The sequence below is a fragment of the Poecilia mexicana genome, unplaced genomic scaffold (genome assembly GCF_051168715.1).
Source record: "Poecilia mexicana isolate PSO_F unplaced genomic scaffold, ASM5116871v1 scaffold_9, whole genome shotgun sequence".
Lineage (NCBI taxonomy): Eukaryota > Metazoa > Chordata > Actinopteri > Cyprinodontiformes > Poeciliidae > Poecilia > Poecilia mexicana.
Window position 1 is genome coordinate 8,079,427 of NW_028263378.1, and position 18,358 is coordinate 8,097,784.

At 38.2% G+C, this 18,358-nt stretch overlaps 1 protein-coding gene across 1 annotated transcript; it reads left to right on the plus strand.

Annotated features, from left to right (window-relative positions):
* The first annotated feature begins 3,352 nt into the window (after positions 1-3,352).
* Positions 3,353-12,672, plus strand: LOC106925713 (uncharacterized). The gene is made up of 2 exons (XM_088008713.1): positions 3,353-3,613; positions 6,946-12,672. The coding sequence occupies exons 1-2, from the start codon at positions 3,427-3,429 to the stop codon at positions 10,482-10,484; spliced, it is 3,726 nt and encodes a 1,241-aa protein (XP_087864839.1). The 5' UTR covers positions 3,353-3,426; the 3' UTR covers positions 10,485-12,672.
* Positions 12,673-18,358: the final 5,686 nt, after the last annotated feature.

Here is an 18,358-nt window from a genome sequence, read left to right on the forward strand (position 1 = left end):
TATATATATATATATATATATATATATATATATATATGTAGTTTCAGTATTTGCACCAACAAATGTTTATTTCAATTATTTTGTTTGCAGCTTTGGGTGCAGTTCTGCATTTGAGTTTCATTTGTCATGCGTTGTCATTCAGATCATAATTTCTAAAATGACAGCTTACTATAATTAGATGTTACTACAAACCAAATGGACTAAAGTGTTAAAAGTGTATACCCTGGCTAGTGCCTGAATAAAACTTGAGGATGATTTGATTTTTTTTCTTTTCTTTTATATCATCTACCTTATAACTCATAATTATTGTCTTTACTGATTTACTCTCATCCCTGTACTATTTCACTTAGGCACAATGCCCAGGAACAATTGGCTAAAAATTGCTGCTACAGCAATATTACACTGGTAAATTTGTTGTACAGCATTTTGGTGCACCTCGTGTTTTTAAAGTGCTTTATGAATAAATTGACATTTACTGCACATTACTCTGAATGCATCATCTGGACTATGACAGACAGTTTGGGCACTAGGGAGTTTTTCAGCTACAAGAAGCAGCCAGGAATCTAAATACAGAGCGATCTGAGAAGAAACCCTGTTGACTCTGACCTAGTTAGATTTTCAAGACTGATCAAATTCAGACTTACAGCATCTTACTGTGTTTCTACAACATAGTCAGAGACTCCAGGGAGCTGAATAAACCATGAGGCATATAGCTCACTGTTCAGTAGAGGTGCTGTTAGGATCCTGAAACATTTAGAGCTTAGCCTTGCCCAGAAAGTTAAATTTCAAGTAATTTAATTTAAAGATAATGTAGGCTGGGTTTTAGACAGCTGGGTCATTCTATAATTGCAGATACATTTGATGTCCAGAGTCATTATTTTTGGTCTGGTATATTAAAATATTTCAATTTTTAAATGTTTTCATAATTTATTACTCATTTTAATGGATCATAATATTTAACAAGTAAAAACATTTAAGTAAATACATTTAAAATTGTTTTATATAGCTGAAAAACCAAGATTTCTTGTCGTCCGAGTTGGGTACTGTCTTTTTTATTAACCTGAAAAATGATGCAAAAACCTATGTTTTATTATTTTTCTTTGGTGAATTTGTTTTTTCTGTCTTTTTTTAAACTGCCTAAAAGGTCAATTTAATAACAACATCACATTAAATTAACTCAAAATACCCTTATTTTTGAAAAAATATGTGTCCGAGAATTTTTTGTCAACTCTGTTACCATATGGTTTTGTCCCTGTAAATCTGGGAAATTGCCTTCTACGGCTATATAAACTGCATAAAATTAAGTCATTTACTTTTACTGATAAGACCTGAAACACACAGAGGTCTATGTGCCATTCTCTGGGAAATATTTTAGTTTAAAAATCACAATCACCAGGTGTTATCGTTTTCAACGTCAATCTTGTTACCAAAGAATCATGAGAAAAATACAACAGATTTTTGATCAGAGACAAGTTTTTTTAATGGTTTTTAAACCATTATCTCAGTGGTGTCATGTTTTTTCACAATTTCTACTCACAAGTGGAGTTTTTAATAAAAATGTTTGAAATTGTCAATTCTGTTACTGTCAACTCTGTTACCAAATAGGGTAACAGAGTTGACAGTAACAGAGTTTTCAGTTCTAAATTATTATGGTCCTGTCAATTCTGTTACTAACACCAACTCTGTTAGGTAACAGAGTTGACATGTTTATGACATACTTTCACAAAAAAAAAAGGAAAACTGTTGTCTAGAGCGCCATATACATTGTTGGTTGACTTCTGCTGTGATTTAGTATTACTGACCAATTTTATTTCTAAAAGAATGATGGTTTTCAATGAGTTTTAATGAAAAACGTTTGACCCTATGCGAACAACTCTGTGAAAAGTTGAGTATCTTTTGATTTTTTAAAATGTATTTTTAAGTAAAACATCTCCATTTAAAGTATTTGGGTAGTAGGACACTTGGTGTAATGGAATAAAAATATTTTAGTCTGCTAGAATTTATTGTTTTTTTCACTCACTGTCTATATTGTCCGTAACAGAGTTGACATAACATACCGCAAAATATACGTTTTTTCTGAGAAAAAATTATAAAATATGTAGCTAATGTTTGGCAATTACAGATTTTTTTAAAGTTTAATGCCTTTTCAATAGACTACCTAAGAAAATTTTTAAGAAATGAAAAGTTTTTTTTTGTCAATTCTTGAAGTGCCAAATGTATCTCCAATTATAGAATCACCCAGCTACACATCATATTTATCTGCATTTTTGTCAGTGTTGGCATCATTGGTTCAGAAAGTGTATATCATCCTCAAAAACCTTGTTTTTCAAAAGGGAAGCGCACATTAGATCCAAGTTCTAATTTGTCAAATAACTTGACACAATAATAATAATGTTTTCTACATAAACATGTAACCTCATGGTTCCCTGTTTTAACATATGACATACAGGCGAATTGTTCCAACCACTGGCTACTAAAATATTTTTTCACCACACACAGTGAGCAGGGAGGAAGGGGAAGTGGAAAAAAAAATCCCAACTCTTATTGTGAAAGAACCACAGCAAAGAGCTGCAGCTTGGGGTGGCCAGGTCTCCACACTAATCATTAGACATAATTTGCTGTCCAACTTGTTGTTTGGGGTTGATGCCAAAACATGCCTTTCCCATTCTTCCTAAAACTGCGAAATACAGAGGTTGAATTGAAGCAAAAAGAAAAACTATTTCCCAGCAGTGCAATTAGTCTTTTTGTGCGATAGTGAATATCACTCTGACTGCCTTCTTACTGACTGAATAGAATTGATTTTCTAGAAAACTTAAATTAGACATTGAGAGTTGAATTTGGTCCAGTTCATAGCTGTATCTTCAGAGAGGGTGCACAAAAATAAAAATATTTACAGCATAGTGCAGGAAGATATTGACTCAGTGTAATTAAAGTTTGACAAAAGGAATGAACTAAGACTTTTATTATTAAGTGTTATTACATTACGATTATCAGGTAAGATTTGGGGCTGGGGGCATCAGTTATACCCAAGGTAACAAAGAAAAAAAAATTACTGAAGAGCTACTTGCGTCATTAAAATTGTTATTCAGTTAATCAGTTAGTGCTGCGAGACACTTAAACGATTACTTAGATATCAGTTAAGATGTCTTTTTAAAATAAAATAATCGTTTTCGGTGTAAAAAATTTTAACTAAATTTTAACTAAATTTTTTACCGTTAAAAAACAAACTTTTTCGGGGTGAACAAGAAAAATGCAGGCAACCATTGTATTATAACTTCCATTCCTTAACGGCAGGTGGCGCTCCGAGCTCAAACATGTTTTTTTTCCTGTATCACCTAAAGTCCAACGCGGAAGTAAACAGTAGACTCCAACCAAGTTGGATCAACCGTTCAGGTTGCTGATTATTTTCTTATGTGAAGTGTATTTATGTCCGTTTTGACCATGTATCCAGTTCAAACTATGCGCAAGTTTGTCTGCGATCGCCTGACTGCGGCAGCTCAGGAGATCCTGGGAGCGTTTGAGAAGAGAGTAGAGGATTATGAAGCGGAGCTCGCTCGGCAGCGCAGGATGTTGGACATGGCGTTTTCCCCAGAGATAAAGTTACAGAGGGCAGGTTAGTCACCGGGTTCTTAACTAACGAGAGGAACTACGCTGTAAGAAATTTAATGGCCATTAACCTGATGAGTACTCGGTCTGTTTTCTTAGGTTATATTTTTTGTGTGTAGGTTAATACCGGTTGCTCGTTAGACCCGTTTGACAGGTCTGACACGTCATGTGGTTTGGTAACCGTTTCAGAGAAAATTCTAGCTAATTATACATATATTTAGTGTGGCGCCTCCTGATAAAGTAAAGACATTTCGACATTAACATTGAATGACGCAATAACTAATTGTATATTAAATGCGGAAGTCAAGTGATGGGTGATGAATCCTCCTGCCATCATAGAGTAATGTTGCAGAGAATTTCCTGCGCACTTTATATCCCCAAACTCTGTTTTTAATGAAACTGCAAAGTTAATATTTTGTAAGTATTATATATCGAACAAATAGTCAATATTTATTTTTATTTTATTATTTTATCAATGACTATTAAATCTACCTTCAGGAATTTGGCGTGCGATGCAAACAATATTTAAAGACCTGTTCGAGTAAAAAGAGGCCATAAATCAGCATCGGGAAAGAAAATCTACTTGCATAGATTTTTTAATGGTATTTTATTTTATTTTATTAGTTACTTTTGCATGTATACTGCCTTTCATAAGTCCTTACATCCCTTGACAGGACTTAGTACAAAGTAATAAGTGTGAAATAAAAGCAATGTGGTTCTCAATTCTGATTTTAATTTTTTAATTTGTGAGAATCCCATCAACATTTGTAGCACCGAGAAAGCAATATTTGTAAGTGTTTATTGTGGCCTAAATAGACTTTTGTCCCTCTCCCTGCACCATACATGATGATTTCCCAGAAACATCTGGGTATCAAATGATGTTAATTAAAATCTGAAAAGTGCAGCATGCAATGAATTCAGCTCCTCTAAGTCAATACTTTGTACAACCACCTTTACCGCTGTTAGTGATACAGTTTTTTTTCTTGTGTCGTTTTTGTCCATTGTTCTTTTTAAAATATCATTAGCTCAGTTAGGTTGGATGGAGAACATCTGGAAATGGCAAGAGTCATGCCACAGATTCTCCGTTAGATTTTAGTCAGGACTTTGACTGAGCCATTCAAACCCATAAATAGTTATAAACAACTCTGGTTATATGTTGAATGCTTACTTTTTCAGCATGGTGAATGTTTACCCTAATCTAAAGTCTAGCCTCTTTGAAGTTTTCTTTCAGGATGAGACAGTATTTTAGCCAGTTTTCCTGTACATGCTAGAGAAATGAATCCTAAAGCAAGATGTGAAAATACTTTATCTTTTCTCATTTCACATGAAAGATGGACAGTGAATACATATAGCGTAACTTTTTTCAATGTAAATTGATTTTTAAAACAATAAGATCATTAAATGAAAAGCTTCCATAGTAGAAAGTACTAGTGATATTTTTTCAGCATGTTTTCTTTATTTTAGATCTCTGTGTATTTATCTTTTCTTGATATATGACATCCTACTTTGTAATTTTATAGGTTAATTTTCAGTAATGTAATACAGTCAGACTCGCACTACCTTTTTATATGAAATATGAAGATAAACATTTTATTAAAAGTAACTTGGGGATTTAGGCAACAGTAAGTCAATATTACAATAAACAATTCATTCTGAGATTCACCCATGACATTCTTCTTTCTTCACTGATTTCCAGTTGGTAAAACATAAACATTAGAGATGTGCCGATCAGGTTTTTTCCTCCCGATACCGATCACCCATGAGGGCCGATCACCGATACCGATCACCAATACCGATCACATAATTACTATTTATTTATTTTTTTATCATAAACCCTACCGGTTACATTATGTGGAAAAAGGAACCATGAATTCACCTTAATTTAGACAAAGACTTGTTTTTAATAACTTTTTCCAAGAAGAAAACTAAACAAAACAGGCATTGTGCAAATTGTACTGCTATTGATAATACTATCTTTAACAGACTGATAACATATGAAGGCTCTGAAGAGGCTAAATAATACAAAGAGCCAAAATAAAACCTCTCAACACTGCCAAGAAGTTCAAGTATAAAACTTAACATTCAAAGGCAAAAACAGGTTCCATTACAATAAACAATCCAGAGTTACTGAATGAAAACTTCCTGATAGCATGGCGGCTAGCTGATTACTGCTAGCTCTGATTGGCTGTTTCTGACTGAGCGGAGTAATTATGCAGAACAGGGAGGAGATCGATTGTTTTTTCAGAGATTATCTGTCTCATGTTAGGACAGCGAAAGTTTTAATACGTATGTAAAATTATTTTTTAAGTTAGATGCTGCAGCTTTAAACAGGTTCGGTGTGAGAGTCACTACCAGGTGGAGCAGAAGCGAAGCTCCGTCTGTCAAATATTACTACCTGTAGCGTAGCAGCGGTTCAACAGCGAGAGCAGAACCAGCGTCTTACATCGCAGCTGAAGACTTAAATAATTTTCCAAGTTATTTGTTTAGCTTTCTGACCGTCATGCTAATCCGGATGAGTGTTTGTAGCTGTGCGCTGCTTTACCTGCTATCTGATCGCTCCGTATGTCTTTTTTACTGCAGTGAGCCTCGATGTACCCAAACTCCGTCAAGTATGGCATTGTTTTTAGACCATATTAGATTCGTTGTGTTGATGCATTTTGACCTGCTTCACCCCACGTGCTTTAATTTTCCGCCGCAACACGCAAACTTCCCCATTCATTCAGTGCGATATAGTTCCACATCGTTTAGGATTTGTTGCTGCGCGTTTGCGCAGTGTGAAGGAAAAAGGAGACCAGCTGCACAGGCAGGCTGCGAAATGATGCAGGTGATCGGTATCGGCAACAAGAGCCAATGATCGCCGATCACCGATCATGCACTTTTTCACGGAAATCGGCCCGATTATGATCGGTGACCGATCGATCGGCACACCTCTAATAAACATCATAAAGGAACTGTTAAGACAGATAAGGTCATAGCCTCTTTAAAAAAGCAGTACATTTATAAAATAAAAAATAAAAAAAGAGTGGATGCTTTAATTTTAGAGCTGGAAACATCATGCAGCCATTAGAATATTCATTTTACAAAGTGCTAGTTTGGTGTCCTATAGTTTTGGTTAGCTAGGACTACCACCAAGCATTAACAGCTCAAAGAAACAAAACATTTTCCAACACAATTTTGTAAAAGGTTTTATGAAGTTTTATCTGGCCAACTGATTTTCATTCTTTGCTTAAAGGGAATTATTGTTGTTGTAATTAGCCTTCAGTATTTTACTATATATTTTTCAAAATATTAAACATTTACAGTTATCCTTCATTTTTATGTGATTTTTTGTCTTTTTAGAGATGAAGGCTCTTCTAAATCAGCAGGAGCACGGCAATAATTACGACGTGTCCAGATTTCTACCAGATACTGTGCAGATTAAAGATGAGCATGAGGAAATAAGCATCACCCAAGAAAGACCGCAACCTTTGCAGCATCCACAACGGCCACAGCCCTTGCAGCATCCACAACAGCCGCAGCCTTTGCAGCATCCACAACGGCCGCAACCCTTGCAGCAGCAAGAAAGGCCACAGCCCTTGCAGCAACAAGAACGGCCGCAGCCTTTGCAGCAACAAGGACGGCCGCAGCCCTTGCAGCAACAAGAACGGCCACAACCTTTGCAGCATCAAGAACGGCCGCAGCCTTTGCAGCAACAAGGACGGCCGCAGCCTTTGCAGCATCAAGAACGGCTGCAGCCTTTGCAGCAACAAGGACGGCCGCAGCCTTTGCAGCATCAAGAACGGCTGCAGCCTTTGCAGCATCAAGAACGGCCGCAACCTTTGCAGCAACTAGAACGGCCGCAGCCTTTGCAACAACTAAAACGGCCGCATCCTTTGCAGCAACTAGAACGGCCGCATCCTTTGCAGCAACTAGAACGGCCGCATCCTTTGCAGCAACAAGAACGGCCACATCCTTTGCAGCAACTAGAACGTCCGCATCCTTTGCAGCAACTAGAACGTCCGCATCCTTTGCAGCAACTAGAACGTCCGCATCCTTTGCAGCAACTGGAACGGCCACAGCCTTTGCAGCAACAAGTACGCCCGCAGCCTTTGCAGCAACTGGAACGGCCACAGCCTTTGCAGCAACTAGAACGGCCGCAGCCTTTGCAGCAACAAGTACACCCGCAGCCTTTGCAGCAACAAGTACACCCACAGACTTTGCAGCAACAAGTACACCCGCAGCCTTTGCAGCAACTAGAACAGCCGCAGCCTTTGCAGCAACTAGAACGGCCGCAGCCTTTGCAGCAACAAGTACACCCGCAGCCTTTGCAGCAACAAGTACACCCGCAGCCTTTGCAGCAACAAGTACACCCGCAGCCTTTGCAGCAACAAGTACACCCGCAGCCTTTGCAGCAACAAGAACGGCCGCAGCCTTTGCAGCAACAAGAACAGCCGCAGCCTTTGCAGCAGCAAGAACGACTGCAGCTTTCAGAACTGCGAGAAGTCCCAGTCTCCACACCGACTCCACCTTCTTGTCCGAATACCACAAGTGGTCAGTCCCAGCCATTAGGTCCTGAAAAAGAGAGTGGAGCAAATGCAAGTCTTGCGTCTAAGAGCTTAAACAGAGTCTTAGAATCTGGATGGAAGGAGGGGACACCGTCAGTGAATGAGCAACATCTTTCTCAAACTTCAGGTGGAGCCGAAATCCAACATGACAATAGAGGGGCATCACCAACCGGACCTGCAGCGCCAACTTCAGCTGAGAGGAGCCCAGCATTAGCTACAAACTCAGAGGAAGCATTTGATGATGCATTTTTAGATGCAAATTATGAAGACATCTTGAATGAAATTGATGACAATACCTTTGCACTCTCCAATATGAGTCCTGAACAGTCATTAAATATGAGCTTTGATGATTTAAATGAAACGTCAACCAGCATTACAGAACAGACACAGTTGGGGAAAGATCATGTTGGAAGCTCAGTGTCGATAGGCAGCACTGACCTAACACAAAACAGTAATACTGAGTTCACAACACCAGCTTCAAGCAACGGGGCCGCACCAACAAGGATGTGTACAGGTTACAATAACAGCTCAACACCGGGAAAAAACTGTGAACTAGAAGCAAGTAAGATTCAAGATGAAAGTCAAATTTTAACTACAAGTGTTGAGCCAAGTCAACCTGAGGTGAATCAAGGTTGGAGGCCAGAGTCTTCCATCCTAACTGTGCTAACACCAGTTGATGAATATCAAAATGAGACACGAGTCCCAACTGAGATGGCAGAAGATCAAGGCAGTCGAGCCTTTAGTACAAGCAACCAAGATAAGAGCACATTAACCAAATCTGCTGAGCTGACACCAAGCGAGAAAATTCGAGAAGGAGGAGTAGTAGCAATGGAAAATATTGATCAAACATCACAGAATGAAAACCGTGATATGAGTGCACCGTCAGCCAAAAGTACAGAGCAAACATCAAGCCAGGGTGGTATCAAAGAGGCTGTGACATCGACTGATAGAACAGAACACACCTCAAAGAAAAATCATAAACAAGAGAGGACGCCTTTGCATGGAAGTACACATCCGCCATCAAAAACAAAGTCAAAAGATGGGAGAACACCGTCTTCAAAAAGATCGCTCAAGAAACCCAGACAAGAAAGCGCAAGATCAACTACAGATAAAAGTCTCAGCGAGAAGACTGCCGCCAATCAACACACAGATTATAACATAAAACCTCAAGAGGAGGAAGAAACTTCCAACCTAATTTCAAATTCTTCACAAAATGATGAACATGCCGGCAACAAAGCGTCTTCTACTGGAGATATTGAGGTGACACAGAGTGACCACAGTCAGGAAACAGAAATAATGCCAAGTAAAACATCAAGTGATAGGAAAAAGGCAGCCCCACATTCTAAATCCAAAGATAAATCAAGAAATCAAAACAAGGAAGCAGCTAATGTTGGAAAATCTCACAATGAAGATGCACAAAGCATGGAAGCAACATCGACCAAGAGGCTAAGAGATGGTCAGGGTTCTGAGTCGCCACAAAAAAGGATGCATAGAAGCGAAGGTTCCACATCAACTAGAAGCAAAGAAGTCAAAAAGTATGACACACGCAGCAAAGAAAGCACAACATCAAATCAAGATCCCGACCCACCTCTGTCCAATACCGACGACAGTGAATCAAGCGAAGCAGAAGAGAAGGTGGAAAACCCCTACGAGTGCGATAGATGTGGCAAAGTAATGTCCAACTTCAAGAACTACAAATTCCACATGAAGACTCACACAGTCGCAAAGACTTTCAAGTGCGACACTTGTGGGAAAATGTTTAGAGAGAGCTGGGACCTGAACAAGCATTTGGTCATCCACTCCGCTGAGAAGCCTTACAAATGCGACGTCTGCGGAAACGGTTTCAACCGCCGCTACAACCTGGACCTGCACCTTCGGGTCCACACGGGGGAAAAGCCGTACATTTGCAACACGTGCGGAAAGACATTCAGCTCGTGTGTCAATATGAAGAAGCACATGAGGATTCACACGGGCGAGAAGCCCTACACGTGCAAAGAGTGTGGGAAAGAGTTTGCCGACTCTTCCGCCTTCAAAAATCACCTGCGGGTGCACACGGGGGAGAAGCCCTTCAAGTGTTCCTACTGCAAGAAGAAGTTCGCCACCAGGACGACTTTGAAGAGACATATCAGGACGCACACGGGCGAGAAGCCGTACGAGTGCACGGTTTGCGGTCGAAACTTCGGCCACAGAACCGACCTGAAGGGCCACATGAGGATGCACACAGGCGAGAAGCCTTATAAATGTACTACTTGTGGAGAGGACTTCTCCACCTGGTCAAAACTGAACAAACACAAGCGGATCCACTCAGGTGAAGCACAAGACTCCACTGAATAACATGTTAAATGTATTGTAAGGTATCTAAATAGCAAGTGAGGAAATTTGAGAAGTCACTAGATGTCAAGAGGCTATAGCTTAGTTTTGAATTAAATTTTTTAACATTTCAGGTATAACATCAATTTTCTGCACACTCTGGAAAAAAACTGTCTAAACCTTGTTTCCATCTTCCTCCTTTCTTTTCCTTTCCCTATTTTTTCTTTTTTTGGTCCTCTATTGTTTGTTTTTCATTTCCTTTTTGCCTTCCTTTCTTAATTCTTTTATTCTATGTCTATGTCATTCATTCTATCCTTAATTTATTTGCTTCCTTCATTGTTTGAACTTTCATTTCATGTATCTCTCCTTCCTTTCATGAATGTTTACTTTCTTTTGTGTGCCTCGTATTTTTCTCCCTTCCTTTCCTCCTGTCTTCCTCTCTTGTTCTTCTCCTTATTTTCTTCCTTTCTTACTATTTCCTATTTTTCCAGGCTCCATATTTAAACATTTAAAGCCTGCTGCCTGCCTGTAGAAAAACCTGCTGTTTGTTCATAATGAACTTTTAAAATTTAAAATTTTGAAATTAACATAAGATTTTGAGAATTCTGAGAATTTAAGTTTAGACATTTTTACATGGAAAATGTTTAGAAATCCTGTAAAAAATTGCAAACATCATCAGCTATGGTTTTTCTGAAAAATGTCACAGAATTCTTTGCTGCTGAAAATGACATCAAAATGGAGGAAAAAAGATTGTAATGGGTTGCTAATATCCCAGGTGCTGGTGTAATAATGGTTGTATTTTTTAAAGATGTTTCCTCTAATTTTTGCCAGGTTGCTAAGGACTTAAGAACTATTCTGCCGAGACATGGACCATTATAACATGCTGACAGCAAAATAATGTATGATTAAAGATGCTGAGGTAATAGGTATTTCTTAAGACATAAATTCAAATTCAAATATACTTTATTGATCCCAACGGGAAATTAAATGTTGTTGTAGCTCATTAGTTCAGATTGACTTGATGGTATAAGGACCCATACGCAAAAGGTTCAAATAAAAATGCACATCATCATTTTTCATTTAAGCAACGTTTATTCCTTTTGCTGCGTAAATACTTTAACATATTGAGGTACATTTTAAATCTCAATTTCCGACTGCTTGCTCCAGAGAACATTATCCTTTTTTTGCTGTTCTGCTCTTTTTATGGTAGAACAACTAGAATTTAGTTAGTCAGATTATCTACTCTGACTAGCATGACGTCTGCTGCTTGACTGATTATCACCTTACTAATAGCGCAAGTTTCCACACCATGAATATGTTTCTCATGACTTGATATATTTCCAAACAGCCATATTTGTCTTTCAGGTAGTGACGGGTTCATAGAGTTGCAGAGTTGCATTGTTCCATGTTCCATACAGCATCTGACACGCTCTCTGATATGACTGAACATGTTAATGATGTTTTTTTTTTATTTTTATTTTATATATATATATATATATATATATATATATCTTAATTCTTTAAACTTTGGTATACTTTGAAGCGACCAGGCCGATGCCTTAGGCTGAATGTGCCTGGCTTTCCTCAGCACTCCTGGTGAGATCATGACATCAGTGATTTTTCTTTTTGTTTTATTTAAAAAAAACAAAAAAACATTCATAACGGTTCAGGGTTTCATTCTGTCCCTGCTGACGTTGTGCACTTTGCTGTTAAAATCCAACCAGGAATGTGAGGATGTGTTTGTTTTGTCATCCCAAAGGATTTTAATTTCGTGTGCTGCCTTTACGTGATAGTTGTTTTTCTTTGCTGGTTTTTATGCATGCTGTTTTATTGTTTAATAGCAGTTAAGATACAGCTTCATCACTGGCTGGTGACATGTTGCTATCTCAAAACCCATTCAGTTTCCATCATGTGACCATATTTAGCAATGAATTTGTTTTGTTTAATTTTCTTGTGCGTGACTTACCAAAGATCTCAGCTCTCTGTCATTTATTGTTGTGTGGAAAAGAATGTTTGAATAAACAACTGGAAACTAAGACACCTAATACAAGAGAAATAGTTTTGAAAATTGTAGCAGTCAGTTTTATTTTGTGTGCTTTTGAATTCCTGTGTGAAATGTGAGAATACACAGAAATTATTGTCTTAGAAAGCTGTCTATTTTCAGATGTTGCTTTATTCAAGTTAGAATATTAAAATATTTTTTGATAATCTATCTTCTAGTTATTTTTTTTTAAACAAACAGTTCTGTAATCCTGCCTTGTATGCTCCAGTATGGCTTTGTGTGAAAGCAACCTAAGTTCTCATGATATTATAAATTAATACCACTACTTATCCAGCAACATGATCAAACTTTAACGACCTGCTCTTTGTGGTTAGCTCTTTCTGCAGCAGCATTATTCATGTCTTTATATAGCCAAAATAGATTAAAATTTTTTTTTAATGAGGTGCATAATGCTAAGATCTGAGTTAACACAAGAAGTATTAACATCTTGGTACAATCGGTTACAAATCCTTTTATGAGTTTTTTGTACTGAGTCTGAAACACCCTTCCTCATGTGGTCATTTTTTTCACACCTCTGGTAGAGTGGAAAAAAAAGAAATTAGTCAGTGTTCTTTTTTTAATGTGTTGCTGAAGTTTGAGGAAGTTGATGAGAGAAAAGCTAGCATATCAGTACAGGAAGTTGAGAGCAAACCGGGTGACTGTCATCACAGATAACATCAGATGTGGTTTAAGACACTAACTTAAAAAAAAAAAAAAAAAAAAAAAAATATATATATATATATATATATATATATATATATATATATATACGTATCAACTTACCCTTACCTTATCAAGATTATCCTTCTAACATAATTTTTTGCTTGCATTATAATGTAAGCATTCAATGAAATCCAATTGAATGAGTTCTAATATAATAAGTAAAATTAAATTAATTAAATATCTGATAAAATGATAAAAGTACAACAAAGCACACTTCTGGAAACAGATCTGTTCATTAAATGTGCTGTTCTCTGCAACACGTTCTTATTTTTTAAGCAGGAACCAACTGTAGCACCGGATGCATCAGTCATGGACCCTTTCTGCCCTCGTGTGGTTCAATATTAATTTGCACCCTTTGCACCCATTTTCTTTAAAAGTAAATTTGTTAGCAAGAGCAAACTTGATTTTGACAGCAAACGGCATCTGAGAATCTGATTAAACCAATAGAGGCAAGTTGAAACCTCTAAAAAAGTTAAACACGAGTTGCTGGGGTGTTCTATTAAGTTAAAAAATACTCTTAATAAAAAAGTAAAATTAAATGTTGCTATGATGTATTTCACCTAATCTTCTGTAAACATTTGATAGCACTGGGCAGGAAGGATCTCCTGTAGCAGTCAGTATTACAACATATTTGATGATGCCCCTGATTGAAACTGCTCTTGTATGGCATTCTCAAAAAGAGAATACTCAGGATTGTCAGTGATGATCTAAATTTTATAAAGAATCATTTGCACAATCATCACCAGATGCTCCAGAACAGAATCAACCTTCTTTCTCAACTTGTTGAATCTTCCTAAGTGACTTCCTGTGATGCAGCCTTAAGATCTTGCGACAAACACTGAAGGATTGAAGCTAAGTACGTCCTCATATTCCAGTCCATGTCTATGTTCCAGCCCCTTCATCACTATTGCGTCTCCAGTCCAGTCTGTTTTCCAGGTAAACACTCTCCTTGTTTTCTCTAATGGTGAAAATAGTGCTGGACAAATTGCTGCTTCTCTTCAAATCAATCTCATCTGATTTGTTATTGTGGCACTATGAAAGAGAACAATGCATGAAAATAGTTGCTCCCCCATTTAATTTTTTTATGCTAAAGGTTACTTGCAGCAAGAAACTAGCGTTAGAATCTGTTATATCTAACAATGTATGAATTTCGCCATCAGAGGGCGCTCAGCGCCATATGCATCGGCGGTTGACCCTCTGGCGGGCTGAGAAAACGGCTTACAGCAGATATTAGGAGCAGCTAACATAACCGCTGTACTTTCTGTTCACAGGTAAGTTGAGTTATAAATAATATTTATAGATTATAACGCTAGTAGCCTCTGGCAGAAAAAAAGGTGCTTCAACAGATTTGAACTGCCGAGCCGAATGTGAAGCCGGAGTTAGCACCAGGCTAAAGTAATTATGCTAATGACTTGCGCTGGGCTGTAATAGGGCCGCAAAATATTTTCTAAATGTATGTATTTTATTTGAGTTCAGTTAATGAACGTTATGTTGGGGTAGATGTACAGTGACGTCAGTAGTGGGTGTGTCTGTTTACTGTTGTGCCGCTCTTTGATTATTGTGTTTAGCGGTTGACCTCTGGCAGGCTGAAGAAGTCCGCCATTGCTGAGAAAACGGCTTACAGCAGATATTAGGAGCAGCTACTATAATCGCTGTGCTTTCTGTTCGTTTTCCTTGTCCTTATCTGATAGAACTGACAACTGCAGAGCCATCCAAGTATTTCAGATGACAGATCTTGTTCTTGATGTTTGATGTGAGTGGTGAGAGTGCAGTTCACTGTGATGCAATGTGGTATAAAATATATTCTTTTGATACTTGTGGTTAAACTTTTCCAGTAAGTGCATGTGTGAGTGACACATGTTTTGGCGCTGGAAAAAAGATGAATAGATGTTGCAAAGCACTATATGGCTGTTGAGCACACTTCCAAGTCAGTGTAGAGATTGTGATGGGATCTTTGTCACAAAGTATTTCACTGTAGTATTTAGGGTACTGTGTATACAAAGTGATACAAACTGATAAGGGGGATGAGGGGGTGTATGGAAGAAGTAGCTCAGACTGCTCAGCTGTCTGTGTGTGAGACCACCCACCTTCCTCTCTCCTTATATTTATCAGGCTGTGCTGTGCTGCAGGGCGTCCAGAGCAGCAGTGGGTTCTTTGTCAGATTAGACTACAAGCAGCTCGCAGGTGGGTTCATGAATCACCTACATTGTGTTTGTGCAGCTGGCTGCAGACTTTCACTCCGAGTACAACCATCATATCAATTTCCAGCAGGCAAATATTTGGAATCACCTTGAATGCCCATAACCCTGTAGATTAGAGATGAGGCTGATGGAGAAGATGTGTGAGTGGTTTAGAGACGATCGAAGATCTTGTGTGAGAATAAGAAGAAACCCAGCGCCTTGGAAAATTCTTTGTACCTCTTGGACTTGTTCAGATTTTTTCAATTGAAAACCAAAAGGGGTACAAGGCAAATAATGGTGCTGTGATTTAGAAGACAAATCAAACATGTTTATTATTTTTTTAATAATACAAAGAGAGAACTGTAACACGCATTTGTATTCAGTCACCCTAAATCAACATTTTGCTGAGCCACTTTTCTCTGCAGTCTTAGCTGACCTTGTGCATATGTGTCCAACATGTGTTAACAGCTATTATCTAGCTAGGCTCAAATTACATTAATTTCCCCATTATCTCAGAACAAATGTCCTGTCCCTTCTGAAGAAAAGCCGCCCCACAGCATTATGCTGCCGCCACCGGATTTCACAGAGAGATTGACTTTTTTCAGGAATATAAGGAGTTATGTTAACCAAATATTTTCCATATTTGACTTCAGAAAAATCTGAAGATCATTTGTCATCTTGACAGATTACAGACAACTGACCACTTGGTGCAGACGTGCAGACATTTTCAAAATGCACATAGTACAGTGTGGAGGTAACTAAATCAATCAAAAACCCATACATTTCCATCAGAGCACCATCTCTGACCTTCTTGCCGTACTCAAGCCGTCTCGCTATTCGGAAGCTGCCAGCATGTCGAAGAGTTGTGGAAGCTTTTGAGCGCGTCTGTGACCGCTACAGGTCACAGACTGGTGCAGCTGAACCACTGGTGCAGAAGAAGCGTATCCTGCGGGATTTCCTCCCACTGAAGTGAGTTTTTGCAGGATCAGGAAACCTCTCACTCAGAGAATTTTGTCTAAACTTTGGCTGAAATGGTGCTTGTAATTCCAGTCTCCAATGTGGCAGCAGAGCACTGATTCAGCCTCCAGACCAGTAACAAAATCCCCAGACATCAGTCACCTGTATGAGCTAAAAGTCCAAAATTTGTTGAAAATAGCTTCTGCAGCAACCTAACATTTGATTATGCATAAGTAAATGCACAATTGATGTCCATGTGGACCAGGAAGAAGTTGTGAGCAGGTGAATCGCTTATAATTTAAGTGTAGTCATTTAATATCATTGTTTATATGTAGTTACATGAGACCACAGTCAGTGGTTTTTGTCACTGCTGAGAAAATATGCATTCATCTGCTTGCTGTGAGAATGCAGATTCTCTGTTCAGACTGAATATTAACTGAGCTGAATGACAATTAAATGCAGCTTAATTACAGGTAAAAGTGGATAGTGGCTGGATATGTTTTGACCCCGTCACTCAACAAAGAAGTCTAGCACAGCCTAAGCTTCTAACTGGATGATCCTTCTGCTTCATGAAGCAACTATTCCAGTTTATGATGAATCTTGCAAACAACGGCAAACTCTTCCCATTTGCGACAAGATTTTACCGTTAAACATGAAACCCTAAAGCAGGAATCCTTTGTAACATTCAAAGAAAACGACTGATCTATGTTCAGGATAAGGCAATAGATACTGAGGAGTTCTGGAACTCTTTCATTTCTCACATCCTTCTTTGTTGTTTCTATATGAATGTTGCATATGTAAGCCGCTGCCCACACGGTCTTTCTACAACATGATTCTCAGTAAAGATCTTTTTTTTTCTTTAACACCATGGAAATTAGATTATATTGTGGTGAGCATTGCAAGCTGAGCTGCTCCCTCATTCTGATGCCAGCAGCAGCTTTACCCCCCCTTTTTTTAACAATACACCACACACATCCTGTCCCTCAAAAACACACACACTTATTGTGGTATTGGGAGTTCATATAAAAGGAGAGCACTTTAATAGAAATTTCCCCTCATATATGTATATATATATTATACTTTCCCACAAGCTTATTCATCCAAACTGGAGAAATAAAAAGATAAAAGCAATATATTTAACCAAATTACATAAAAAGCTTAAGTGGATTTGTGATGTAACCCCAAGCTCAAAAGCTTGGTCTGTGAAACCCATCATGGTTTTCACAAGCTTTTCCCAATGATTAGCATTGGCTGGAACGTTGGCACGTTCTCCAAATCAAAACCACATTCCTTCTGGCTCGACGCGCTTGTGCTCTCTCATGGAGTGTCTCTGTTACCAACCCAGCCATTTATAAACGTTTATGCCACCACAGTGGCTTAATCAAAGGCTTTCAAAAGAGGAACAAATTAACAGAAAGGTATTGAGCTTTTCTTAGGGACCTAATTTTGAAAACCACAGTATTCATGAAGCAGTGGTGTACAGTTTTGTTTTTATAGCTGTATAAACTATGAAGTTACCTTGTAATTTCATGGCTACGAACATACCAATTTTGGTACACCAGTTTTGTTTGGGCTTTGTTTGTTTGCGTTTTTGTCAGTGAAGTTACATATTTTCTAAAACTGAGCTTTAATTTTTGCAGATGTGGGATATTTTTTTTGTAAATGTTACAGATGTGTGGCAGGTGCATCGTGTCCGCCGACGTTGGGAAGTCATGCGCCTCAAACCTTTGGTCAGAATTTGTTGGCTGCAGCTGAAGTTAATGCTGTACTGTACCACTGCATCTGGTACAGTGTAAGTGCAAGTTCTGATGTTTTTAATGGGACATTTTATTGTCTTTTTTTCCTCTTTCTGCTAGATGAGGAGCGGACAAATACTCAGACAGGATTATTGTTTGTTAATGGCTACAAAAAGAATGTGCAACTTGCTATGGGACATTTGACCAGGTTTTACTGTATGCATAAATTTGATTCCAGCAAATATACTTTTGACCCCTATG

Excerpts from the sequence above, each read along its gene's own strand:
- LOC106925713 (XM_088008713.1), top strand. The coding sequence starts at position 3,427 with ATGTCCGTTTTGACCATGTATCCAGTTCAAACTATGCGCAAGTTTGTC. Across the intron at positions 3,614-6,945 it reads GATAAAGTTACAGAGGGCAG|AGATGAAGGCTCTTCTAAAT; the intron begins GTTAGTCACCGG and ends TTGTCTTTTTAG.